The 27,312-nt window shown below is 45.3% G+C and overlaps 5 protein-coding genes across 5 annotated transcripts in view; 4 read left to right on the top strand and 1 right to left on the bottom strand.

The window, feature by feature from the left end:
* The window catches only part of gcat (glycine C-acetyltransferase), a 6,524-nt gene extending 852 nt beyond the window's left edge, over positions 1-5,672 (top strand). Inside the window, exons 2-9 of the mRNA XM_008285596.1 lie at positions 1,165-1,295; positions 1,669-1,770; positions 1,862-2,008; positions 3,426-3,580; positions 4,271-4,353; positions 4,551-4,722; positions 4,876-4,997; positions 5,082-5,672. Of these exons, the coding sequence (XP_008283818.1) occupies positions 1,165-1,295; positions 1,669-1,770; positions 1,862-2,008; positions 3,426-3,580; positions 4,271-4,353; positions 4,551-4,722; positions 4,876-4,997; positions 5,082-5,233 (1,064 nt within the window). The 3' untranslated portion in view covers positions 5,234-5,672. The remainder of the gene's footprint in view (positions 1-1,164; positions 1,296-1,668; positions 1,771-1,861; positions 2,009-3,425; positions 3,581-4,270; positions 4,354-4,550; positions 4,723-4,875; positions 4,998-5,081) is intronic.
* Positions 5,673-7,324: 1,652 nt separating this feature from the next.
* mcm5 (minichromosome maintenance complex component 5) lies at positions 7,325-12,647 on the top strand. The gene is made up of 16 exons (XM_008285595.1): positions 7,325-7,614; positions 8,395-8,521; positions 8,718-8,846; positions 8,920-9,092; positions 9,175-9,330; positions 9,422-9,591; positions 9,737-9,908; positions 9,997-10,108; positions 10,193-10,336; positions 10,418-10,483; positions 10,563-10,739; positions 10,819-10,931; positions 11,011-11,139; positions 11,221-11,363; positions 11,706-11,833; positions 12,351-12,647. The coding sequence occupies exons 1-16, from the start codon at positions 7,442-7,444 to the stop codon at positions 12,450-12,452; spliced, it is 2,214 nt and encodes a 737-aa protein (XP_008283817.1). The 5' UTR covers positions 7,325-7,441; the 3' UTR covers positions 12,453-12,647.
* Positions 12,648-12,652: 5 nt separating this feature from the next.
* Positions 12,653-14,185, bottom strand: hmox1a (heme oxygenase 1a). Its single transcript, XM_008285594.1, has 6 exons — positions 14,111-14,185; positions 13,982-14,031; positions 13,785-13,896; positions 13,488-13,703; positions 13,144-13,416; positions 12,653-12,975 (listed from the first exon to the last, which is right to left on the bottom strand). Exons 2-6 carry the CDS (start codon positions 14,029-14,031, stop codon positions 12,817-12,819), a joined length of 810 nt encoding a protein of 269 aa, XP_008283816.1. The 5' UTR covers positions 14,111-14,185; the 3' UTR covers positions 12,653-12,816.
* Positions 14,186-15,762: 1,577 nt separating this feature from the next.
* Positions 15,763-23,760, top strand: foxred2 (FAD-dependent oxidoreductase domain containing 2). The gene is made up of 10 exons (XM_008285593.1): positions 15,763-15,894; positions 17,669-17,886; positions 17,966-18,271; positions 18,346-18,597; positions 18,678-18,995; positions 20,137-20,303; positions 20,476-20,641; positions 21,390-21,616; positions 21,701-21,871; positions 23,066-23,760. Exons 2-10 carry the CDS (start codon positions 17,672-17,674, stop codon positions 23,296-23,298), a joined length of 2,055 nt encoding a protein of 684 aa, XP_008283815.1. The 5' UTR covers positions 15,763-15,894; positions 17,669-17,671; the 3' UTR covers positions 23,299-23,760.
* A 909-nt stretch (positions 23,761-24,669) lies between these two features.
* ankrd54 (ankyrin repeat domain 54) overlaps positions 24,670-27,312 on the top strand; it is a 5,725-nt gene continuing 3,082 nt past the window's right edge. Inside the window, exons 1-5 of the mRNA XM_008285592.1 lie at positions 24,670-25,210; positions 26,155-26,202; positions 26,284-26,382; positions 26,677-26,748; positions 26,925-26,972. Coding sequence (XP_008283814.1) covers positions 24,814-25,210; positions 26,155-26,202; positions 26,284-26,382; positions 26,677-26,748; positions 26,925-26,972 — 664 coding nt within the window. The 5' untranslated portion in view covers positions 24,670-24,813. The remainder of the gene's footprint in view (positions 25,211-26,154; positions 26,203-26,283; positions 26,383-26,676; positions 26,749-26,924; positions 26,973-27,312) is intronic.

Here is a 27,312-nt window from a genome sequence, read left to right as displayed (position 1 = left end):
TTATTATTATTATTATTATTATTAACAACAATAATAATAATTAACATTATTACAGAATGAGCAATAGTTGAATGTCTGTTCAGAACCCTCTAAATTGTTTACAGACATTATTTTCCCATTGGAATTATTATATTCATTATTTTTTTATTATTATGACTTTATTTATTTAACTTAACACAGTCACAGCTGGTATGATGACTATTCTCTCACCTGTCTTTTTTAAAAATGTAACAAACACAAGTTTGAAGCAGTTCATATTAGGTTCTCTTCCTTTTTTTAGGATTTAACATTGATATTATTTGTATTTATTATTATTGTTATTATTATTATCAGTTATGTAATATTATATTATATTTGGTTTCATTTTTAAGTATTTTTTTTAATTTATTTAGATTTTTTTTGCATTTAATATATATTGTAATATATCAAGAAATATTTTACACTTACATTCAGTTCATATTCCCATAGTGTCTCTTGACAATAATCCATCACATGTTTTAAATCAATTACGCAACAAATATCTAATGGAAACTTTAAAGAAAAATGATTTTGCAATATCTGTTATATATGTATTTTTTGAAAACATACAATTTCTCCAAATCATTCACCACTACTTGAAATATGTAAATTTTGTCACTTTTATTTATTCCCCCATAAATGGCTAATACTACCAACCGTGAGTTGTTTTAAACTTCAGAATAAAAAGGAAACCTCGGTTTGATATCAGATGAATAAAGAACAACAGCTGACGGCGCTCCAGCAGCTGATCTCGGCCTCGTTTGTTCTGTCTGCACAGCAGCAGCAGCAGATCACTGTTTACATTTCAGCCTGAACCTTTGCCAGAGATTGACTCTGCTGATTTGTGAATGGGGCTTTGACTTCAGGCCGTGACCCCTCCTGTGTGAAACTCCCTCTGGTCAGTTCACCTGCATGGCAGTGCCACAGTCCTGCCTGGCCTTTGTTTGTGTCCCGACACTCTTTGTTCTGTTTTTTTACCGTTTTGTCTTTTTGCCAAAAAATACAGCTGAATTGGTGGCGCAGGCTTTGAGCTGCTCACAGCAGTTATTGTCTTACTGCGCTGACTTTGAGAGTCTCTGCATTTAATGAATGACGCGCTCAGACAATGACTCTCTGACTTTTGTCCGTCTGAACTCTCTCCCTTAGCGATATTGAACTTCTGTGCCAACAACTACCTCGGCCTGTCCAGCCATCCGGAGGTGGTGCAGGCCGGGATCGAGGCTCTGAAGTCGTACGGCGCTGGACTGAGCTCCGTCAGATTCATCTGCGGGACACAGGTATGATGGCTAAAGCACAGAATGCATTAAAACTTCTTTGAAGTTAATCAGCGGTTTTCCTGACTCAGAATGAGACTTTAGATGGTGCCTACCAACAACAGTTAGCATAATGAGCTGGCTCACTGTAAAGGCTGGGGCCTGTGTTAACTTATTGGACTGAAATCAGGGTATTTTCATTTTTTTTCTGACAGTTCAATAAACAAAGACGTCTATTATGCCCAAAAAATAAACCACAATTAACGAGACTGGTTAAAAAAATGCTGTTTTCCTGACCAGTCCTATCGTCTGACTTTGTCTTTTGACTGTAACCTTTTTGGGAATCCCTCTGTAAAGCATTAATGAAGTTTATTTTGTCAAAACATACAATTTCTAGGATCTCCACAAAAACCTGGAGCAGAAGTTGGCTCAGTTCCACGAGAGGGAGGACTGCATCCTGTACGCCAGCTGCTTTGATGCCAACGCTGGACTATTTGAGGTAAATCTACGTGAACTGTCTCCTGTCTCAGTACGACATGAAACCATTTCCTCATAGCAGTCAGTAAAGCATCAGGTGGCTCTCCCGACAGGTGCTGCTGGGCCCAGACGACGCCGTGCTGTCTGATGAGCTGAACCACGCCTCCATCATCGACGGGATCCGCCTGTGTCGAGCCAAGAGGCTGCGCTACAAACACATGGACCTCAGCGACCTGGAGCACAAGCTCAAAGAGGCTCAGGTGTGTTTAAGCTGCTGGTTGTAACATCTCAGGGCCGTAACATGAGTACGTACGACATGCAGCAGAAGGGAAACAGCAGGTATTTGCTCCTGTGGTAAAGTAAAAAGCCTCCACAGCAGGAGCTCAGTGCAGCAAACTCACTACACCTGTTATTGCAGAGATGGTTTTTTGTCAACTTTTTAAAAACTTCCTGCTTCCATTTTTACTTTTAATGGCCGACTCTGTCCTCCTCGGCATGGACTACGTGTCTGGAGACGTTCTTCACAGACGTTTCTTTTCACTGCAGGTGTTGTGTTCCCCTACATTCCTAAAAATGCCCTGAAGGCATCGCGTTGGATTCAAGTCAGGTGGCATACTTGGCCAAGTCATAGCTTTCATTTAGTTCTTCTTTGTGTGCTTTTGTCGTGCTGGATTATTCCTCTTCTCCTGGGAGTCATCTTGTCAGCCAGTGTTTTGGTTTATCCACAGACATGAATATCATCTCCTCAACACTTTTTATACGCGGCTCCACATCATCACACTCCACCGTGTGCTTCACTGTCAGGACTGTAACCTGTGGTCGTCCTGGCCAAGTTCACACCAGACATGTTGGACTCCATCTGACTAAAGAACATGCTCCCAGTAATCTTATCGTGGTCTTTGGCAAAGTTTTATCTTGCAGTTTTGTACTGAAGAGGTTTATTTATTTATTTCTCTTTTGTACGTGGAGGCTGACGTCCTTCAGAGCTGTTGCACAAACTCATATTTTCACTTATAAACTCTGCACAGAATCTGTTTTTCAAAGCTAGATAGTAAAACTAACGACTGTCCATGGTGTCATTTTAGAAGGACGGTCACTGTAGCTCTGATTAGTGGCACCATGACTTGTTCTATGCTTCTTAATTGCTGCTGCAACTGTGTTTTCACCAGTTGGTGACCAAACATCCTGCATCCTTTCCCACGTTTATGAAGTCTCACTGTCAAATTTTTCAGTTCCTCTGGCAGTTCTTTTCCAGCCATGATGCAGACATGCAGATAGATGCAGCCTATAGGTCCAAAACTGAGACTAACCTGTTAATAGATCATTTGATAACCATGAACCATGTGCACGGTGTTTATTTATAGTGTTTCCTTCAGAGAGGGGCTTAGTAAGTTACTGTTGTCCCTGTAAACTACATTATGTGATATGGGTGAAGTTGGGTTTGAGTGAAGACAAAACCGAGGAAAACAAAAACCCAAACCACATGTGGCTTGCATAAGCAGTTTTGTAATTTTGGATGAACCACAATCTGAACACATTTCCCCTTTCCAGTATCCAGTAAGTGATTTTACTGTTACTGTACTTTATGTCATCAGGAAAGGGTTAAAGTGTTGATTAGACTGTAACAGGACCGGTGTCGACTCCACTCATCACTGGTACCGTTTTGTTCCTCCTCAGTCGTCTCGCATGCGTCTGGTGGTGACAGACGGAGTCTTCTCCATGGACGGAGACGTGGCTCCTTTACAAGGGATTTGCGATCTGGCCGAGCAGTATGGAGCCATGGTGTTCATAGACGAATGTCACGCCACTGGATTCTTGGGAGCCCGGGGCAGGTGGGTGAGATGATAACTGAACAACAGCTGCAGAAATCTTATAGGTTTCTGTATCCTAATTGTCAGTTTGTCCTGTGAGGTAAAACTGCACAGTTTAAATGGGATGATGGCAGAATGCCTTGTGCTCCTCGCCTTTTGTAAAACACTCTGGTCGCTGGATTGTACTCATAAGACGCATCATGTTTTCAGGTTGTGCACTCGTCTCATTCTTCCAAACACTTTGAGGGAGTTTGTTCAAGTTTAGGAAGAGTGTTCACTTGGATTCGATGATGAGCTGGTTAGAGTTTGGTGGTCACAATCACATGTTTTTGGTTGACTAAATCATAAATTCATACATTAACTGTGACAAAACTTCCCCCAAATGTCTGATAGGACAAAATGAAGTGCTGACATTTTATATCCAAAACGTAATTGTCACTGTGACATGATAACATCCAGTTAAAACCCTTTTCATGGACGTTATTTCTAATCAAATAACTCAGGAACAGAAGGAGAGCATGTGACCAGATTTGCTTTAGAGACTAAATGTGATCGTACGAATCCTCTGTGCTGCACTGTTTTTGTCATTAGGTGTCTCCACAGTCAGGATAACGAAAATCCTCCAGCATACATATGTGCTTTAATGAAGTGAAGCTCTGTGTCACACCATCACAAAGAGGAGGTGAACTGACTCCTTTCTTTTGTCTACAGAGGAACAGACGAGCTCCTCGGAGTGATGAACAGAGTCCAGATTGTAAACTCCACTCTGGGGAAGGCGCTGGGAGGAGCAGCAGGTACCAGATCTAGAAAATAACACAAGTTCTGCTGCTTGCATTAAAGCTGATTAATGTTGTTTTGGCAGCGTGGGAGTAGAGGAGTTCTAGGGCAAGAACACAACCTCTGCATCCTGATGCACGCGACTTTAACAAACAGCTGCCATCATGTGACTCCACCGCCATGTTCCTGATTCCAATATTTATTTCTCCTTCAGGTGGCTACACAGTGGGTCCTAAGCCGCTCATCGACCTGCTAAGGCAGCGCTCTCGGCCCTACCTGTTCTCCAACTCGCTCCCTCCTCCCGTGGTGGGTTGTGCCACCAAAGCCGTGGAGCTGCTGCTGGCGTCCAACGAGATTGCACAAAGCATGACGGCCAAAACCATGAGGTGGGTTTGTTTGGAGGAACGGTGGGGCTCTCTGTGTGGTGGGGTTTAAATCAGGAACCTCCACCAGACAGTTGAGTAGAGCTGAGTATAGTTGAGATATTGGTTAACCTGCTCTCCGTCTGTGGTTTTAACTGGGATGTTTTTCTTTATCAGATTCAGGAACAAGATGACGAAGGCCGGCTTCACCATCGCGGGCTCGGCTCACCCCATCTGTCCTGTGATGCTCGGCGACGCACGGCTGGCCTCTGTGATGGCCGACGACATGCTGAAGCTCGGTGAGGCGGCGAAACTTTAGCTCCGAGTGTCTGAACCTGAAAACAAATGATCATCTGATTTAAACGAGTCTCCTCCCTCCACAGGAGTGTATGTGATCGGATTCTCCTTTCCGGTCGTACCAAAGGGAAAAGCCAGAATCCGCGTTCAGATCTCGGCGGCGCACACGGACGAAGACATCGACCACTGCGTTGACGCTTTCATCCAAACAGGCAGGAAGCACGGAGTCGTCTCCTGAATCCGCTGAACAAACAGAAATCAGAAAAAGGAATCAGCAAACTGCTTGCCGCTGCAGATCGCGCTGCTTGTTACTCGAGACCTACGAACAGCATCGATGGAAATATCGGTTACACTTGCAGGTCAATGGAGCTAAATGTTATTTGTATGTTTGCTCAGCTGAATAAAGCACTTTTTTTGCTAAAGTCTAGGTGCTTGTGTTTGAAGACAAAAGGGCTACTAATTCCATATTTCCCCCACACGACTTTATGTGTGAGAGAAAATGTGTCTGTTGAATCCTGTTGACAGTAGATGAACTTAGACGAGAAGTTCATCTACTGTCCAGATGATATTTTGATGATTGTGAGGATAATACTGATAAGTTTAGTGATGCTACTACGAAGATATTGTTGGACTGTGAGCATTAATTATGGTACATTAAACTCATCGTTAAAATCTGAGGGCTGATGGTCTTAATTTTTAGTGAAAAGATGTATAAGAGTTAAGAAAAACGGGCTTGTCATTCCCAACTTTTAAAGAGCTCACCTGGAGACTTTGTTTGTTTGTTTACATGTGCACATGGGGTTTTTAGATCTGCTGGAACCATGGCTGAGCATTTCCACCTTAAAACTGCAGAGTACTAATGACAGTCTCTAAAACAAGGACTCACACATCCAGGGTTTAATACGCAACAAACACAAGGAACCGATACTACTTTAGAATCAGTTTGCAGTTCAAACATCCATCCATCATCTATACACCTTAATCCTCACTAGGATCATGGGGGGCTGGAGTCTATCCCAGCTGACTCAGGGTGAAGGCAGGTTCACCTGGACAGGTAACCAGTCTATCACAGGGCTACACTTAGAGACAGACAACCAAGCACACTCACATTCACACCTACGGACAATTTAGAATCACCAATTAACCTCAACATGTTTCTGGACTGTGGGAGGAAGCTGGAGAACCCGGAGAGAACTCACGCTGCACGGGGAGAACATGCAAACTCCACGCAGAAAGATTCCGGTGCCCCCACCGGGACGTGAACCAGTGACCTTCTTGCTGCGAGGCCACCTTGCTGCCCCCCAGTTCAAACATGCATGGCTGAATTACTTCAGTATTACAACGTGTGCCATTGTGTAGCGTAGAGTTGTTTTACAGCGTTTGAGCAGGTGAGCTGGTGTGCTCGAGCTGCAGTGAGTTGGGGAGAGGTTGGGACTTAGGGATCATAGATCGTCCTTTAACCCATTTTAATGCAGGAAGGGATTAACTTCATGGGGGGGGGGAAATACTTTTCATTTTCTAACTTTGATACACAGATGATTTTTTTAGTGGTTTAATCAACGACCAGAACATCTGACAATATGGCTAAATATTATTTAAGAAGTCAGAGGTCAGGTTTTACACAGAACATGCTGTCTTTTAAAGGAGATATGTCAAGAGCAGATGTACAAAAATAGAAAACTTCAACACATTTTTGAGTGGAGAGCGGCCTTTGTAAGAGTTCTGCTGGGATCTAACACAACTACATTCATCTCATGTTGGTGGGATGTGCAATGAACTTGAACATCTTGTATCGTAGCTACACAAAGAAAGGATATTTGAATGTGAATTTTACAGCAAAAGAGTCAATCTCAGCAGCAAAGTTAATAAACTTATTAAAAGAACATCTGGCACAAATAATTATTCCATGTTTATGTCTTTAAACATGCCAGGAGCTTTAGTTATTATTTTATTTAGACCTACAGGCATTAATCTCGCCGGAAGTCTACTCTAAACCAGAATTATTGTAAATACAGGTCACTCTTTAGTCAAGTGAAGACAGAGCTCCTTTAAAAACGTGTTAAAAAACAAACAAACAAACAAACGTGTCTAATGTCTGGTTCGTGCGTCTCTCTGCTTCACTCTTTCTCTTCCTCCCACGCTTCCTTCTCTCCTCCTCCTCTTGTCTCTTTTCGCGCCATCTCTTCCCTCACGCTCCACCTCTGCTGTGACATCACGCCGCCCAGAATCCCCTCCGGCCAATCAGAACGGGCGGCATTTCCTCTCAGCCAATCAGAGGACAGGAGCCACTGGCAGCTCGCGGGAAACAGACGGGAAGGAGTTCAGTTTTTGCCGCGAAACAGTCGCGCTGAGCAGCTTTGTCTCCGGCAGATATTTCAGAAAGAAAAAGTAGTTCTTCTTTACTCTCAGCTTCTGTTCGTGTGTTGGACCTCCGAGCCGAATCAGAATGTCTGGCTTCGACGACCCGGGAGTTTATTATAGCGACAGCTTCGGAGGAGGAGAGGGACCCGGAGTGGACGAAGGAGGACAGAAGAGGATCCAGATCAAGAAGAGGTTCCGTGAGTTCCTCCGGCAGTTCAGAGTGGGAACCGACCGAACCGGCTTCACTTACAAATACAGGTGATTTTACCTAATTAGTGACTTTATTAAGAGAGAGGAGGGAGATGGAGCTCATCACATGGATTAAAAAAGTGTTTGTTTAGCAACACATGTTAATATAACCTGAATAAAAATCCTCATGTACAATCAGGATCATCTTATTTTTTTTTAGCAAGAAGCTTCCTATATTGTGAGGATGTCGATTTTTTGAAGTAAAGGGGCATTAAGTAGGCAGGTGGCTTCAAGAAAGGCGAGTTGCATTGTGGGAAATGTGGGATCCTGCTATTGTTAGGCTGGTAAAGGTTAAAATGCCTGAACTTTAGATGCTTCTCCTGTTTTTATGCACCAGCATTTGACTTTTCTGCATCAGTTTATGCTGGACGTGTCTATTTATGGGAGATTTCTGCTCGCCCAAAATGTGCATAGTTTAGGGGGTGGACAAATACACATGTTTTATATATATCCCTGCTGCACCACCTCTAAAATCTACACCTTTTTACATTCTGCCACTGGCGGTGTTGTCCAATCTGCTACTAAAGCAAATATGAGCATCAGAAGTTTTGTTTTAACGGATCTTTCTCAAAAATGTAAGAAGGAGCAGTTAACTTAGGCTAAACTTAAGTAATGTCAGTTAACTTAAGATAAACTTAAGCTTCAGGAAGATCAGTTAACTCAAGCTAAAGCTACATTATAAGTATTTTGCTATTGAACCTGTTGTTTTCGTGTTGCACAGGGGCTCTGGATTTTCAGCACAACACGATTTATTTATGTATTTTTTTTTACATTTATTTTTTAAATCAGAGATGAGCTGAAGCGACACTACACCCTGGGGGAGTACTGGGTGGAGGTGGAGATGGAGGACCTCGCCAGCTTTGACGAGGATCTGTCCGACTGTCTGTACAAGCTGCCTTCAGAGAACCTGCCGCTGGTGAGCGTCTTACTTTTCTGTCTGCTTCTTTCAGTAAAATCTGTGCTGATTAAATCCCTGAAAACTCTTTTCTGTGCATCAAAATCATCCTTTTTCACACCTTAAAGATGGTCTTCCCGTAACTCTGTGTTGCTTTTTTATAGAAGCAAAAACTATGAAGCCTTCAAATTCTCTCACGATCTTTTCTACCTTTCAGCTGGAGGAAGCTGCGAAGGACGTAGCCGATGAGGTGACTCGTCCTCGGCCTGTCGGGGAGGAGACGGTCCAGGACGTCCAGGTCATGCTGAAGAGCGACGCACATCACGCTTCCATTCGCAGCCTCAAGGTACCTGCACACCTCTTTTTCCGTCTCATCCTGTAGCTTTCGCGGACGGTCGGCTAACTGTTTCATCTTGCAGTCCGAGCAGGTGTCTCGTCTGGTGAAGGTTCACGGCATCATCATCTCGGCCACGGCGGTCAAAGCCAAAGCCACCAGGGTGTGTCTGCAGTGTCGCGGCTGCCGCGCCATGATCAACAACATCCCTCTGCCTCCAGGCCTGCAGGGCTACGCTCTGCCACGCAAGTGCAACAAGTGAGTACAAGCAACGGGAGCTGCTGTTTTTATTCCAACTCTTGAAGCAGTGTGACCACTAACGAATTGACTTTCCTCCTAGTGAGGGTGCCGGCAAGGTGAAGTGTCCCGTGGACCCCTACTTCATCATCCCGGACCGCTGCGTCTGCGTCGACTTCCAGACGCTCCGCCTGCAGGAGTCTCCGGATGCTGTGCCGCACGGAGAGATGCCCCGACACCTCCAGCTTTACTGCGACAGGTGAAGGAGCATCTTCAAAGTTTAATTTAAAGTTTTCTGCTGCTGTGATGCTAAAAAACGACTCCTCCTCCTCCTCCTCGTCCTCTCTCAGGTACCTGTGTGACCGTGTGGTCCCAGGCAACAGGGTGACCATCATGGGCATCTACTCCATCAAGAAGATGGCTGCTACGAAGACCAAAGGCAAAGAGAAAAGTGTCGGGGTGGGGATTCGGACCTCCTACCTGCGAGTGGTCGGCATCCAGATGGACACAGAAGGAGCAGGTAAAGATGGATTTTTGCTAAGAAAGTTTGACACATTCAAAGATGGAGGTGTGTTCCATCCTCGAAATCTGCCCTCGAGCTGAGAAGAAGCTGCATTTCGCCGGAAGATGACCCTATGTCTTCTCATTTTCTTTGCGTCTTCCAGGTCGCGGTACTACCGGATCAGTATCCCCGCAGGAGGAGGAGGAACTTCGAGGACTGGCGGCTTCACCCAAAGTCTACGACTCTCTGGCTCACTCTCTGGCGCCCTCCATCTACGGCAGCGATGATCTGAAGAAGGCCATTACCTGTCTGCTGTTTGGAGGCTCGAGGAAGAGGTGCTTGTTCCCTCCTCTAGAAGTAGATTTTTATTTTATTGAGAATCTCCCTCCTTACATGTGTGGCGATGCTTTGCCTCCTCTTCAGGCTACCTGATGGTCTCACTCGTAGGGGCGACATCAACCTGCTGATGCTGGGAGATCCCGGTACTGCCAAGTCTCAGCTGCTCAAGTTTGTGGAGAGATGCTCACCTATTGGGGTAGGTACCGTTCTCCTGAGCTGATGGAGCTTCCTGTAGTAACAGACGGACAGATTCCCCCCTGATGCTGAGCTGTCTCCTCAGGTTTACACCTCGGGTAAGGGCAGCAGTGCGGCCGGTCTGACTGCTTCGGTGCTGAGGGACCCCAACACCCGTGGGTTCATCATGGAGGGGGGCGCCATGGTGCTGGCTGACGGTGGCGTTGTGTGCATTGATGAGTTCGACAAGGTGAGATAGAGCAGCAGGAGTTGTGTTGCTTTTAAAATAAACCCAGAAAAAGCCTCAGCTGACTGTACTTCTGTTGTTCAGATGAGGGAGGACGACCGAGTGGCGATCCACGAAGCCATGGAGCAGCAGACCATCTCCATCGCCAAGGTATTACCCACACGTGCATTTCAAATTCAATCTTCTTGCTGCAGCGAGGCGCACAAGCTAACATCCAGTCTCCTCCCAGGCCGGCATCACCACCACCCTGAACTCCCGCTGCTCCGTTCTGGCGGCGGCCAACTCGGTGTTCGGCCGCTGGGACGACACGAAGGGGGAGGACAACATCGACTTCATGCCCACCATCCTGTCCCGTTTCGATATGATCTTCATCATCAAAGACCAGCACGACCAGCAGAGAGACATGGTGAGGAGGCTGGGAGTCATTTTATTTTGCTGCTTTAAATCCTCACCGTGATGCTAATGGTTGAGTAAATCTGTTGTAGACTCTGGCTCGTCACGTGATGAACGTCCACCTGAGCGCTCAGACGCAGACCGAAGGCGTGGAGGGCGAGATTCCTCTGGCCACGTTCAAGAAGTACATCGCCTACGCAAGAACGTGAGTGGACCTGCGTTCATGTTTATCAGAGCTTTGTGTTGAGGTAACTCTGGCTCATCGTTTGTTCTGCTTCTCACAGTAAATGCGGTCCTCGGCTGTCGGCGGCAGCGGCTGAGAAGCTGAAGAACAGATACGTGGTGATGAGAAGTGGAGCGAGGGAGCACGAAAGAGAGACCGACAAAAGAGCCTCCATCCCCATCACTGTCAGGTAGGTTTAGCATGGATACCTTCCACTCTGACGCTGATGCCTGAATGCTCTTGAGTAATAACGTACGCTTCTGTTCTGCAGGCAGCTGGAGGCGGTCGTACGCATCGCAGAGTCTCTGGCCAAGATGAAGCTGCAGGCTGTGGCTGGAGAAGAGGAGGTCGATGAGGCCCTCAGGCTCTTCCAGGTCTCCACGCTGGACGCTGCGCTGTCCGGCAGCCTCTCAGGTGTGTGTTGGTGCTTCTGGAGAGTTTCAGACTTTAATGACGTACCTGCAGTGTCATAGCATCACTGTAAAAAATCCTGTTAGTTTAAATGTCTACCCAGCTGTATATGATGCACTCCAGGGGGATTTGCACCCTTGTTGTTGAGTCGTGCAACCAATTTTAAAATAATATATCCACATATTAACTACTTAAGTCGACACAGTCATCTAAAAGTAGCACATAAATGGTAGAAATGGTTAGCTAGAAGCAACGAAATGGCTAAAAGCAGTTACGGCAGCTGAACACGTCTGCAGTAGTTTCCAACCGTTAACGTCTCTTCTTCCAACCACGTTTTGCGTCCAGGGGTGGAGGGCTTCACTTCTCAGGAGGACCAGGAGATGATCGCTCGCGTCGAGAAGCAGCTGAAGAGGCGCTTCGCCATCGGCTCGCAGGTGTCCGAGCACAGCATCGTCCAGGACTTCACCAAACAGGTTCGTCTGAGGGGAAACAAGGCCTCAACACCGCACTAATCAGCTCGCATATCGGGACCAAACATCAGAATATGATGTTTTGAATATATTAATTATAACACATTATATTCAGTCTCTATTTCCATTATTCTCTCATGCATGAGAAAACAGGCACGATGGTCAAGTTTGTGCACAAATGAACACAAACCACAGTGTGTGCAGGTTTTTTTGTTTGTTTTTTTAAATGCAAAATATATAAAATGAGCAGATTTGACCCACTCAATAGTCTAATTCTGTGTTTGGATGTACAGTGTAGTAAAAGTTCTGACTCAAGAGCAACTTGCAGATCCCAATAATACTTGTTGTAATGGGATAATGGACGTATTAGGCTTTGTTTGTGCTGCACCGAAGGTATTTTAATGGTTTGAAATGGCATAAATCAGCAGGTAACAGAAAATGAGAGAAGAATACAAGTTTCAGTCCATCAGGAACCCAGTTTAAATCCTGTAATTGAACCGTTTGTCCGTCCGTTTTGCAGAAATATCCAGAGCACGCCATCTACAAAGTCCTGCACCTGATGCTGAGGAGGGGCGAGCTTCAGCACCGCATGCAGAGGAAAGTTCTCTACAGAGTCAAGTAGAGCAACCTAATGAAAAAAAACCCACATTGTTGTTGATGTAAATAGTTTTTGTGCCGTTCTATTTGCCAGCTGACATCTTGGAACAACTTCTAGTCAGTAAAAATAAATGATGTCACTGTTAAGATGCTTTGTATGAACTTAAAGATGTTATGAAATGTTGTGTAAAAAAATAAAAAATAAAGCAAATAAAACAAATTAACTCTGATGGTGCAGCTTATTTTATTAAACAGGAATCATAAAAAGACGTTACAGATACTGGGCTGGTTTATAAGACAAGTTGAGTGATTTGGCAGTTTATCGATGAGACACAGATTACAGTCATGATTGAGTAAAGTGCAGTTTGTGCATAAAGGCAGCTGAAGCTTCAGAGGGAGTACATCCCCACGCCGATGGTGGCCAGCGCGACGCACAGCCCCATGGCCAGCTGCACGGTGATGAGAGGCGGCGGGAAGCTGCTGCCGGTCGGACGCTGCTCCGCGGCTTCTGTTGTGACACTCAGCATTTTCTGCAAGTCGTCAAAAACCTGCAGGAAACGAGTTATCAGTTCGGATGGCAGAATGCTTGTTCTGCATGGGTTAGATTCACTTCCTCTTTCTGCTGGATTCAATATGACAAAAACAGCTTCGACCGCTGAAGCTACTGCTGGTCAGTGAAGTGTTCATCTGCACAGTAAACCTCTGTCTTCACTCACCTGGATGTTGAGTTCGAACGCCGCCACGGCCTCCTGCAGCACCGCCTCCTTCTGCTGCTCGCTCAGCTCGATGCTGTTCATGCGGCTCCTGTACAGCTGCTTGAAGCGGTTGGGGCTGCTCACGCCGGGGAACGAGAAGAACGACAAGCCCTCTTTGCTGCTCAGCCCCAGGGACTTCTGGGTGATTTTTCCCAGCACCTGCCCGCCCGACAGGTCCCCGAGGTAGCGGGTGTAAGCGTGGGACACCAGCAGCTCCGGGTTCTCCCTGCCGATCTGACATAGAAGAGACGCGTTGAGCTGATTTGTTTGGTTTTATCTGGACCTGTGGACGGTTGCAGACTCACCTGTCGTAGCCTCTGTTGGTATCTGTGAGTGGCTGCGGGGACGATCACTCGCTTCCTCCAGTCTGAGCCGAAGAAGTGCTCCAGGTCCTGCTCCAGGGATTCCAGCCGGGCGAGTTCCTGAGGGAAGTATATGGGAGCAACAGCTGGATGGGAGGCGTTCCTGTCCATCTCCTCCTCCAGAGCCTTGTAGATCTCATAGAGAGAGCACAGCAGGACCTGGCAGAAGCACAAAGATCCACTTTCAGCACCAAATAGCAGAACAACGAGTGCTGGTTTCTTTTATTTTGTGCTGGGTACCTTGTACTGCGGCAGAGTGATCTGTCCCTTCTGGTAGCTCAGCATCAGCTGCGTGTTCTCAGCTCGGACGTGGTTGTCCTTAGTGGCTGCTTTGATCTGCTCCGATAAGTCGCTGAGATCACAAACAGAAAGGTCACGTTATTAAAAGAAAGAAGTGAGAAAACCACAGAATTGTGGGTGACTTCAGGTTGTCCTACCTGCCGACGTCTCCTGTGTCGTTCTTCCTTGCGCTCTTCATGGCCTCCATCTATCCAGAGTGAGTTAAAGGTTAGTTTAGTGCAGGACAAATACATCTAACACTACAAACAGCAGCACGTCGTACTTACATTCAGTGTTCAAGTCCAAGTGCGTCCTCCGTCAGCTGCCACTTCCTCAGAGCTCTCGGTCTGCTGTGGCCTCTCAGCCGCCTCCCTCCTCTTTTATATGGAGCTGGAGCTGCTGAGTCAAAGAGGAAGCGTGACTGCCGAGTCACGGAACTCAGACGGCCAAAAGCTTCACATGACAAAGCAGACGGAACAAAACATGACGCGGCAGAAAACAAAACATGAGTCGCAAGAAAAAGTTGGTGAACTCTACTTAATCTAAGTCACATTTAGAGACAATGTGAGTGAGTTCATGGTTTCTTTACTCCACTCAGTAAACATTCACAGCCAAGGATGGAAAAACATGTAAACCTGTTTGCTTGCAGGATATATCGGCAACCATGTCGGTATCGGCCGATATTAGTCTTTTAACGATATATCGATATCGGTCCGATGAACAAATTTAGCCGATGATTGTCTAACATCAGTGCCTTCGTCTCTACAGTTGATGTTGCTGCTATTTCACAGATGTTTTTACTTAAATGGACTTAAACGTTAAATATGTGAAAATATGCTTGAACATGTTTTACTTTTGTTCCGTAATAAAGAAGACTATGTGGTCTAATTGGGTTTCTTTTGAATAGTTTTCTCACAGATTTTACTTATACTGATTATTCGGTGTGAGCAAAAATTCAATATCGACGTCAATATCGGTTATAGGTCAGAATCAGAATCAGCTTTAATGGCCAAGTACGTACCCAACTTACAAGGAATTTGGTTTTGGCTGTTGGTTTCGCCCTCGGAATTAGCAGGAATAATAGAAATAGGAAAAGAAAAAAGAAAAATGAAGTAAAATAACAACAGAAAGAAAAGAATAACATAAAATACAATAAATACTAATGAAAAATAAAACAAGATAATAAGACAAATATAAACAAGAATTTACACATCCGAGCAGAAAAGGTTATCAGAAATCTTAATATCAGATATCAGATATTGATATCGGCCAGAAATGTTAATTTTAATATAAAGTAAATACAAGCTTTTAGTGCTTAAATATCATTGTTTTCAATGTACCCTTGTAGTTAAACCCTTCAGTAAAGTTTGTCTAGAACCTCCTCTGCTTGTCAGGTGTCCTTGAGTTTTTTTGAAAGGAGGCGCCTATAAATAAAGTCTACTATTACATGGATATTAGCCATTTAACCTTGGACAACCAGGCCAAGTGTGATTAGTGAAAGAAAACACTTGTTTTGTGGTAAATTAGACAAAACAATAGTTTACTGGAGCTCAGTGAACTCATGGCGACAGGGTCAACTACATCCCCCTACTGAATTATATTTAGATATGCAAACACTTCTTTATTTAAATTGCTTTAAGTAATTGGATCCTGCATATTACCTGTACTACTGTGTATGTTCACCAAAATGATAATTAACTTGATTTAGTTTGATTTGAGGCCCTCTGGTTGGATAATAAATGAGAGAAAGCAGATGTACTTGTAAGATTTTTAAACAAGTTTATATATTTTTTTTCTTTTCCCCAGCAGGGTATTTTTTTTACATGTGTTGGGTGTATCTTGGTGAGTGTCTTGCCCTGCTCGGTGGTATTTCCTGATCACGCCCCCCGGTGGATGCAGCGGCCCTCCATTGGTGTTTCCTCCGGGAGGGAGCGAGCCGCTGCTGGAGGACGATCCGAGGAACAGTCGCTCTCCCGGGACGCGGTTTAAAATGCTAAATAGCCAACATGTAGCCGCCTGGAGAGCTCCGAAACCCCACATGTCACACTCGAGGGAGCCGCTGATGTAAAAGGTACCGTTTGTCTCCGTGTTTCTGCGTTTTTATACGAGCAGAACCGCACATCTGGTTCAGCGGGACGCGGCAGCCTCCGCACCCCGAGAGCAGTGATGTAACGTCGGGCAGGAGTTCAGGGGGGAGCCGGGGATCGGTACCCGGAGCTGGTTAGCTTCTTAGCACAGGTTCGCCCGCTTCGGAACGATATATTTATGGCATTATCTTCCTGTTTAGTGATTATTTTTTTGAGTGGATTTGTGTTTAATGCTGGGGAGTGAGTGGGGAGGCAGTTGCCCCATCATGGCCCAAATACCCTCACAGGGGCAGGTAGGAGGGCTAACAGACCTGGAACAGCAGAAAATGGTCAGAATCTGGATTTCTGTCACCATCCTGGTCCTGGTTTTACATTTTTGGGAGAATTTCATATGCAAAATTAGTAAAATCTTTTGAAATAGGCGCAAAATTTACTTTAAAAATGCAGCTTCTGTTCTGTTCTGGTGGTTCTGGTCGGTTCTACTTTATAAGTCATGACTAGAACCAAAGAGCTGAGTGATGCTGCCACTGAGCTGCCTGCTCACAAACACCATGAAGCCAGAGTTAAGTGGGTTTTTTGCCAGTGGCCACAACATCAGAAAGTACAAAGATGAATGGATGAATCTGAGCATCTCCGTGGTCTCCATGGACACCGGCCGAGGAGGATGTTGCTCACCTGGACAACGAGGAGAGCGTTTGGTCATCATTTCTTTCTTGTTTCTTTAGCCTTTATTTATACAGGGGGAAGGCCCCATTGGGGTTTTTTTTTCCTTGGTGGCCTTTTGGGGTTGCCATTAGGCAAAAAACCCCATTTTTTCGTTTAAATTCCGGATTAAATTGCCCGGATTGGCTTTTTCTCCGGCTTTTCCCTTCCAAATTAACGCCCCCGGCCGTTCAAACCACCATTCGGAGTTTGGGGAAGTTTTCCAGTTTAAATTTTACAAAAACAATAGGGGCACTCGTACTGCTCCCTGTTGGACACCAGGGCCTTAAACCTGTCAAATGGGATTTAATCTCAACAGGTTTTGAGTTTTGTTCCAGTACTTGGGTGCATAATATTTAAAAGCTTCTCAGTTTTAATGAGTGTGTTTTTCCAAGACTATAAAATCTTGGGCCCCCAGTTTGGTGAGAAATTGATGTAGAATTAAAAAGACAAGTACAAGACAAGACAATTCAGGTAATTAAAAGTAAAACTGAGACATGTGGCTTTTTTTTGTTTTTGAAACACCAGCATGGTGCAGCATGGTGCTGGGAATGGTGTTTTTCAGCCAGTGGTCCAGAAAACCTGTGTCAGTGGGCCAGTGGGGTAATTTTGGACCTCGTATTTGTAGTTAAAATCTTTTCGTAAACATAGGAATAGTTCTAATTTATCATTTATCTGCCTAACACAATCTTCAACCAGATGAAAACTGTCAGTAAAAGAAATAAAATCACTCTAAGTTGAAATTTTATGGCGCTAAAATGTCCTAAAAAAAAGTAAAAACAGCGTGTGAACTACAGGGAAGTAATTTTAAAGGACGTGTTTTTTCCATATCTTCCCTCAGCAGTTGCTAGTTTGCACCTTTTATTCTTATTATTCATGTTCTTATTTATAGTACTAATGATGAAGAACAGCTACATCAAGTATTCTGTAAATGTTGTCGGTTGTTTAATACCATGAAAAGGTTTTAAAAGCCACTGTTTAGTTCACATAATGTGTAAAAATCTACTGTTTCATTGTTAATGTGTAATTATTAACGTGTTAATTACCGTCACACAGGTTATGGATCCCAGCCTTCCTTGTCTCCTCCTCTTCACGCTGGTTGGCTCCGTCGTGAGCTCCTTCGATAGCCGCCACCACAACAGCACCCGTCGCTATGGCTACTGCGTGCTGGGAGCCGGGCCTGCTGGGCTGCAGATGGGCTACTTCCTCTCCAAGGCCAACAGAGACTACATCATCCTGGAGAGGAACTCAGGACCGGGCAGCTTCTTCAACAAGTAAGAAACTTTGCTGGAAGTTTCCCGTTAAAAAGCAAAAGAGAGCTGCACTCACGCGTCCTCCTTTGTTCGTCTGAAGGTATCCGAGGCACAGGAAGCTCATCAGCATCAACAAGATCCACACGGGGAGGCGGAACCGGGAGTTCAACCTGCGCCACGACTGGAACTCCCTGCTGAGCGACAAACCCGAGCTGCTGTTCAGGAGAGTGAGCAGCGAGTTCTACCCGCCGGCGGACGCCTTCCCCCTCTACCTGTCCATGTTCGTGAAGGAGCTCGGGCTGAGGGTTCAGTACGGCGTGGACATCGGACGGATCAGGGCGGCGCAGTCGGCCGCCGGGCGGAGCTACATCCTGACTGATCAGCACACGTCGGACTACACGTGCAGGTACGTCAGGTCCATCAGAGACGAGAGCTTCTCGTTTGTTTTGCATGTCATCTTGTTTGTCGTCTCTTCCTCAGCGTCCTGCTGGTAGCGACCGGACTGTGGGTCCCTCAGAAGGTCGAGTTTGTGGGTTCTGACCTGGTCGAGGGCTACGAGTCCATCTCCACCGACCCCGAGGACTACAGGGACCAGGCGGTGCTGATTCTGGGAAAGGGGAACTCGGCTTTTGAAACAGCCCAGAGCATCTTGGGACGAGCGAGTCGGGTGCACATGCTCAGCTCCAGCCCCGTTCGGCTGGCCTGGCAAACGCACTATGTCGGAGACCTCAGGTAAATCAAGGATGCATCTGCTTTGTACAAAAACCAGCAGGATACTTAGCGTAAACCGACCCGCTGTGTTTGCTTTCCAGAGCCGTGAACAACGAGCTGATAGACACGTACCAGCTCAAGTCTCTGGACGGGCTGGTGGAGGCTCGCCTGGAGAAGATCGTCATCGCTCAGCGGAAGGAGCAAAGCAGGAGGAGATCTGGTGGAGGCAAGAAAGAGAGAAAGAGACAGCTGTATCTAACTCTAAAGAAGTACGTCCACAGCAGGGAGGAGAAGAACGGCTCAGATGTGACGGGAGAGGAGCTGCCGGGGCATCACATCGACAACTTCCCCATGAGAAAACCGTACGACCGCGTGATCCGGTGCCTTGGATTCCGGTTCAACTTCAGCGTGTTTGACAGGTATGAGTTCGTACATCACGGTCGGCTGTTGTTCTGTTGTTGCACGGCGTGGACAATTATGAGGCAAATTATGTCTCTGAGGATTCACTAAGTGTTGTCAAACAAGTGCAAAGTCTTCAGTCAATTCAGGATGTCATTGAGCCTTAAAGGGAAGGCGAGTTTTGTCTTTTTTAGGGGAATAAGCGATTATTAGGCATTTAAGTTACAAAAAAAACTCTGAACTCGTTTTTTTCTTCTCACATTTGAAGAAATAACGAACACAGAAGCTAAATAGCATTCTGGGACCAATATAGCCGCTCTTCTTTCTGTCAGTTTCACATGATCATCTTTCACTGAAAGCAGCAAACACAGCTTCCTAAACGTTGTTCAAAGAGGTGTGACACTGTCCCTGGCTGTAAATCTCACATTTGAGACAAGATCACAGCAACTCAGTAGGTTTTAAGTCAGATAAGTAGGTCAGTATTGGGTCATCTTTGAATGGAGCGTTGGTAGCATCGCGGCCTTCCTGACGGCTGCAGACTGATTCCTGTGCTACTGTTTGAAGAAAGTATGTTCCGGTAGCTGTCAGTAGCTTTGCGAGTTGATTTTTAGTCCATCTTCATCATGAAAAGGCCCAACTAGCTCAGCCTTCATCATAGCAGGTCACACAGTTTCCCTTGTTTCAGCTTCAGCTTGTGAATCTCATGTTGGTGTTTCAGCCTTCTTTACCTCAACCATGTCTCTGAGCGCTTGTACTTGTGGACCCTCCAGGCGGGCTGCAGGCCTAGAACACTGTGGCATTTCTCTGTGCATTATTGCAACCCCTGTAGTTCTACTTTCTCAAGAGTGTTGCAGCTGAATCTCCTTTTTGGCCCTGAGGTGATGAATAATTACGCCTACATTATTATAAGCTCACTTTAGGCCACACACATACATAATATGAAACATATCTACTAAAAGTTATTACACCCATTAAGCATTCAAGTTTATGTTGTTTGGAGGTTGGAAATGTGCATTGAAATTACAATCGGGTCAGAACACCTGGTAGTTGTGCAGCATCATGTACGATTCTGTCATGAATGACCCTCTCTGTTGCTAAATTTATATTTAAAAAGAGCTTGCTTTGTTTACATAATGTTCACGTCTTTCCACCTCTCCTCAGCTCCGCCTGCCCACCACACAGTGAAAACGCCAAAGGCAGGTTGCCGGGGGTGACGGCCTGGTATGAAGGGAAGGACACGCCGGGCTTGTTTGTGCTGGGAACCGCCGCCCACTCCAGAGACTACCGCTCATCCGCCGGAGGCTTCATCCATGGATTCCGTTACACAGGTGAAAAATCCACCAGTGTTCATTATTCTGTGACATTTTAAAACGATACTGGTTGAAAAAGCTTCAGAGTTGATGGCGCACAGACGTGAACCATGAACTCTGTGATGGAAACAAGCTGCACATTTAAATGTGGCGGTTCTTTATACTAACTGTGGAATTTTTTCTGCCGCAGCACGAGCTGTACATCGTGTGCTCGAACGCCGTTACCATAGCAACCGGTGGCCATCAACACAACTGTTGACAACGCAGCTGCAGTCCTGGATTCTGAAGCGGGTCGGCGAGGCCTCTGGGCCGTACCAAATGTTTGAGGTGCTGGGGGATGTCGTTCTCCTTCGAGGGTAAGCGGACGCTATTTTTGGTATCAGCGGTAAAAATAAGCTTTTTTCCAGTTGCGTTCTTTTATTCATGAGATGAGTTTGCTGTAGCTGGATTAGTTCAGGTCGCTCGTCTGTTCTTTTTATGTTACATGATTAACTGCAGCAGGTTGTTTCTCCTGCTCCTGGTGGATCTAAAAGGACCCTCACATTCCCAGCATCCCAGGGCCACGTCCAATCAGAGGAGTTGTTGACACCTTGTAGAAGCCAATAACGTAATAACAGCCGATAACGTAATGAAAGTCCTGAATCGGTAATGTAATAAGTTATTACGTTATTGGTTCTGGACTTTTATTACATTATTGGCCAGTTATTACGTTATTGGCTTCTACACACATTAAACCATTTTGTCGTTAGTTTAATTAGTTAGCAGTGGGTTGATGACCAGAAGACTAAATCCTTATTGAGAAACCCAGATCAAACCGTGACTGTATAATTCCTCTGAGTCATTTTCAGAGTGTTTCATGTTGAAGTGTTACACTCCCAGCAGCTTAATCATATGTGTTTTTGTAATTCTGGCAATTCCTGTAGCAACAGATGATGTTGTAACCGTATCATCAGGTCCCTGTGTGGACTCATTTCATATAATTCTCCTCTTCACCAAATTATGTTTCAGAAGATGACATACCTGATATTTTTAATCAGAGGAAAAGCTACACAAGTCGTCTTCAGGCTTGTCATGTGTTTGTCCTCCTCTCTCCTTGACCCTCAGCTCTCACTGTGAATACTTGGAGGAGTTTCCGATCCAGGCCTTGCCTCAGTTTTCCTCCCTTTCTGGCCGCGAGGTCTCCAGCCACGGACTGATAGTTGTCGTCATGCAGTACGGGAAGAAGAAGATCGACTATCTGGGGCGCAGCAGGGCAGAAACAGACTGGACTAAAGCGTGGCAGTCCAACTTTCTGCACCCTGTTTTATACTACTACGACACACTTCCTACTGGTGAGGAGAAAAACACTGCAGTTTTTGCAGCAAACAAACTCCAACTGAAAGTTTTTAATGTAGGTTCGTTTTTTTTTTCCCCAGAGGAAGAAATGAAGCTGCGTCCCCCCGGCTGGCCTTTACCACGGCCCAAAGCGATCCATCACATGGTGGAGGACTTCCTCACTGAATGGGACGGTCCCATATCTCACATCCAGCCACTGCGACGCTTCCTGGAGCACTGTGTCCACACTGACCTCAGGGCCTTCTATGCAGGTAAAGCAGCAAGCTGACAGCTGATCTGTTGCTTATTCATAACATGTGTCCCCTGTTTCATACCGTATGTGCAACATGTTTACAGAGCAGAGTCTCTACAGTAACTTAAAGGCTTATTCTTCTTATTTACTATAAGGTATGATGTGTCATTTCTACAGGAAAATGTCTAAAAACAACTAGACCAGTGTTAACTTGAGTAATTATCCAATCCAGTGTTCCAGCCAACAGAAAAAATGTATTTTATTCTGCTTACTTGTCAGTTACATCACATCTCCTTTAAAAAACTTTGTGTGGCAGCATTTTACCTGCTTGCAGTGCAGAAATCTTTATTGGCTCATAATTCTGTCATAAGATGCCACATCAGAGGTTTTAAGTAATTACACTGCTGCTGCTGTGGCACTTATGTAAATAGTGCACAGCCTCTGTCTCATGTTGGAGACCTTAACCTGCTGCTGTGTGACAAATCATGAACAAGGAGGCTTAATGAATGAATGAATGAATGAATGAATGGATGAAGTAAAAAAACAAAAAAAACAAAATAAAGTGCAAAATCGCTCAGTTAAATATAAAAATAAAAAGGATAAATATATAAAAAGAAATAAAAAAATGTAAGAAATATTGCAGGAGATGATGGAGCTATACATACAGATTATTATTTATATACAGATTATGAATATTTACATAAGGCTTATGGATGTTTACATAGTGCACACAGTGGAGGAGTCTTATTGAGGTGGATGTTTTACATGTGAGCGTTCATGATGGTGACGGCTCTCGGAAATAAACGGTTTCTGTTGGTCTTTGCTTTGGACCATCTGTAGCGCCTACCAGAGGGCAGCAGCTCAAACAGCTGAGAACCGGGGTGTGAACTGTCCTTGGTGACCGGGTGTATAAATGTCTGTCGGGGAGGGGAACGGGGCAGCCAACAGATTAATTAATTCTATCGTTTGGTGTGCATAGCATTTTAGAAATGTTAGCAACAATGTGGGAAACTACACTGAAAAGTTAAAGCAAGAATTCTGTTAATGACGAGTGGATTTCAGAATAGATTTACGTCCACACTGAATCACAAACCATCATGCTAGACAAGCTGCACCTTTAACCCACACCTCTAATAATGACATCATGTATTTGTTTTCTTTGCCTAACGTGAGATGATTGAGCGGCTCCCTCCTGTGTTTCCTTCTCTTCTAGAATCATGTTTCCGCTTGTCTCTTACCCACCGTAAGCCGCCGCAGTTTTGTCAGCAGGGATACTTGAAGCATCAGGGCGTCCCTCACAGCGGTCGGCCGCGGCAGCACGTTCACGATGCCGGACCGGCGCCCGCCGAGCAAGACGCTGGCACATCAGGGGCCGACCCGGCGTTCCCCAACTACCTGGCACCAGCTGGAGCCTCCATGTCTTCAGGACTGAAACTTGACTTGTGATTGTTTTACCTTCGGGTGTTACTGCTACCATACATGATGCTGTTTCTCAGAGCTGCTACCTCCAGCACCCCGTCGTCATTTTGTCCCTTTTGCGAGACCAAATATTTGGACAGCATACCGTCCTGCAGAACGGTGGTTCCCAACCTTTGTTTTGGTTTGATTTTCTACCCCAAACTCTTTCAACCAAAGATTGATTTTTATTTCTTTACTTTAATCATTTTTAAGTGTGACAGAAGAAAGCGCGACACATATATTGTGTATTTTAACTTCTGCTAATCAATTCTCGCCCCTCACACTTGATTTTTGGGTTCAGACCTGCAGGTTGGAAACCAGTGCACATCACTGGAGGAGTTTGTTGAGCCTTGAAAGCTCCTGTATTACTATTATCCCCCACAAATATTTATGTGAAGAGTTCATTTGCAAAAACAGATAACTCCATTTTTGTAGATTTTCAGAAAACTTTTTGTTGTTTGCTTGAGATAAAATCAATGAAAGTGAAGCTGAGTGGATTTAACTCAGTAGAAAAGACAAAAACTGAGATAAGTTTGATAGATATTGTCTCAGATGGACGATGGAAACGTGTTTTTTCTGAAGGTTTGTGAGGATGGAGTTCTCTGTTTTGAACTCTTCATATGCATCACACTGTGTCATTTTCATATCGTTGAAATCTGTATTATGTAAAGCTCTACGGGTGGAGGGTGGGTGTCACACATGATTATACGTTTAAGGTTCTAGAAGGATTAAACGTAGGATTCAAGGATTCAAGGTGTTTTATTGGTCACGAACACGGTTATACACGGTGTAACGCGCACCTGTTCCACACCCAAACAATAATAATAAGATAAATAAGAATATGGAATAAAACACACAAGAAATAAAAATATATGTATGAATGTATAGAGAGAGAGAGATAAAAATAGAAATAAATAAATCAAATTTCCAAACAGTGCAAAAAGGAATAAAAAAAACAAAAAATAAAAATAATAATAAGATTATGTACAAAAAATCTACATCTATATAGATAAAAGAGGAAACACATGGTTCATTTGTTTGTGTTGCGTTCAAATGTCTTTTTTTGTGCTCGATTTTCATAGTACGCATGCGCCGAAAAATCATTGGTCCACCACGGGAGCGGCTTGATTGGCTGCTTGGTTGCGTTGCTCCTATTGGACGGGAGCGAGCGAACAACGCGGAAGTTGATTGGTCGCTTGTGCCCCGGAGCTGTTGAGCGTACAATGGGTGTGCCTGTTACTACTTTTATCAGATGGAATGGAAAATGTGAACTCGGGGACATTTTGCTGGGCTGTGGAGGAAAAAGGTGTCCACTGTTTACACACTAGCTGCTCCAGGATGGAAGGGCTCCACCGGGCGGGACGCGCCGTGTGACGGTCCCGGGCGGCGCTGATGCCAGATTCAAAGTTGCCTCTGACGGCTGCGTTTCGCTGAAGCTTCGCCAGGAGCCGTGAGGAGCGTTTGTAAGCGAGCTAGCGTCGCGTCCCCATGTCACGGTGAAGTATGGACGCCTGGAGCTTCGTCGTCGCCTCGGATAACGAGCGGTCCAGCTCCGAGGGGGAGTACATGGTGGAGCAGGGAGCCGGAGGTGAAGAAGCCCGGGAGGCGGCGGACGGGGAGCAGCGGGGCGACGCGGAGGGGATGGACGACGTGGGCGCCGCCGCCGCTGCCGCCGTAGGGTTCGGGATAAGCGGGATCGGGGAGGGGAAGGTGGTGCTGGGTCGAGTCGGACAGAGAGACGACAAGGAGCTCAGGTACCTGCACTTGTTGTGGGAGCCCGGACGAGGGGAGCTCGGGGCGGCCGGTGTCGGGGGGAAGCTGGGGAAGATGACGGGGAGCCGGGCCAGGCGACACCAGAGAGCCGTGAGGAGCCTGGGTCCCATCGGGAAAGACATCTATGGTGAGGAACAGCCACATGGACCCAATAAATACATTATACACAGAATATAGACGGTCAGTGAGTGGACAAGGTGTGTGTGAAGAGGTGTAGGCACCAAACACAAGCTAGAAATGCTGATGTCTTATGTGGAAATTGAATTTACACTGCCAACCCTCATTAGAAAACACATGTATGATGTATCAGAGTCCTTGTTAGGATCTTGAGTAATGGGGTTAACGGGCTTTAACCTGATCATTGCACCATTTCCAAATTAATCCAGAGTAAAAATCAATGTAAGATGTGAGACACTGAGCTCTAGGTTATCTCAGTTTCTATGCTTTGCCCATCTTTACATTAATGTCACAGTGAGTGTAAAGTAGCTGGATTGAAAGTTTTTTAACTGTGTGTCTTGGAATTAGTCTTATTCATAATGATTTGCAGCTATAATCATATGTAAAGGTGTAGTCCAGGAAAAGGCATGCAGGTGGTGGTGAAGAGAAGAAGAAGTTCAGCCCTGAAGTCCATCTATCCACGATCTATACACCGCTTAATCCTCACTGGGGTGGTGGGGGGCTGGAGTCTATCCCAGCTGACTCATGGTGACAATTTAGAATCACCAATTAACCTCAGCATGTTTTTGGACTGTGGGAAGCCAGAGAACTCGGAGAGAACCCACGCTGCACGGGGAGAACGTGGAGACTCCACCTCACCGGGACGTGAACCAGCAACTTTCTTGCTTGGAGGCGACGGTGCTAACCACCGAGCCAGTTTTTTTTTTTTTATTTAGTCGTGCTTCCTCGAGTAGATTCAAAAATTGCAAGACATGACAGACGAAGGTCCTGTTTTTGCTGAACGTCTTCCTTTCTGTAGCCAAAATATTTCCTCGCAACAGTTTGTTTCTGCACACAAATCTTCTTTGTCAGTGTTTCTCTCCCGTTCTCACTTTAGATGTCTTATCTTTACAGCTGTGAAGAGGCTGAGGGAAGCAGCGAACAGCAATGACATCGACACAGGTATGAACAACAAGCTGATCCAGTAAACGGCAGCACAAACAGTGTCAGGTTGTGTTTACATGATGCTGTTTTTTCCTCCAGTGCGAAAACTCCTGCAAGACGACATCGACCCGTGTGCAGCCGATGACAAGGGAAGGACAGCTCTTCATTTCTCTTCTTGCAATGGAAACGAGAGCATTGGTAAGCTGGTGACGCTGTCGTGATGCTCCCATTGGAAATCAATTTGCAATTTGGTGGTGCAGGGTTCAAACCACCATGTCAGTAAACAATGCGCGAAATAAATGTGGTCTTCTGTTGCTGACCTAGTTCTACCCTCACGGAAAACACAAGAGTCATCCGTCCTCAGGCTGTCGGTTGCTGTTGCATGTAATTTTCATATTCATGAAGGGTTTTTCTACACCTTGCACACAGCAGTAATAGGAGAAAGAATTTTAACAATCCTGTTCAAATGTCCTTTTTTCTTCATGTTTGTAGTGCAGTTGCTGCTGAGCCATGGTGCCGACCCCAACCAGAGAGACAGTCTGGGAAATACCCCCCTCCATCTGGGTGAGAGAGAACAATCACCATGACTCATAAAACCTGTAGCACTGTGACCAGTAACGCATGACTGCGGTTTCACCTTCACACAACTGTGCAGCTGCCACAAAATGAACAAATGCACTGCAGGATAACGGACACCAGTGTCGTATTTGTGTGACAACTTTCAACCTGTGTCTCTGCAGCGGCCTGTACCAACCATGTGCCTGTAATCACCACATTGCTGAGAGGAGGTGAGACCACTGCTGAGGTGTCGAACTGTTGAAACTGTCTTGTTTTGTTAGCAGAAAATTAGTGGGAACAAAATCAACTTTTTTCACGTTGGAGTTGTGCTTTTCAGCACTATATGTGTTGGGCAAGTTAGGTTAGCTGCCTGTTGCTCTGAGGAACCATATTTAAAGATTAATAAATGGTAATAAGCAGTTATAACAGACTTCTAGTGGTGAACTTTTTTACTTACTACACATTGGCTTGTTTTTCCCAAAGTTTCAGTATGAGGTGCGATCAAAACGTTCTGCAACTATCGAAAGCAAAAACCATCCATCCATCATCTAGACACCACTTAATCCTCAC

Source organism: Stegastes partitus, unplaced genomic scaffold (assembly GCF_000690725.1).
Source record: "Stegastes partitus isolate 25-593 unplaced genomic scaffold, Stegastes_partitus-1.0.2 Scaffold410, whole genome shotgun sequence".
Classification (NCBI taxonomy): domain Eukaryota; kingdom Metazoa; phylum Chordata; class Actinopteri; family Pomacentridae; genus Stegastes; species Stegastes partitus.
This window is presented reverse-complemented; position numbering and strand designations above follow the sequence as displayed.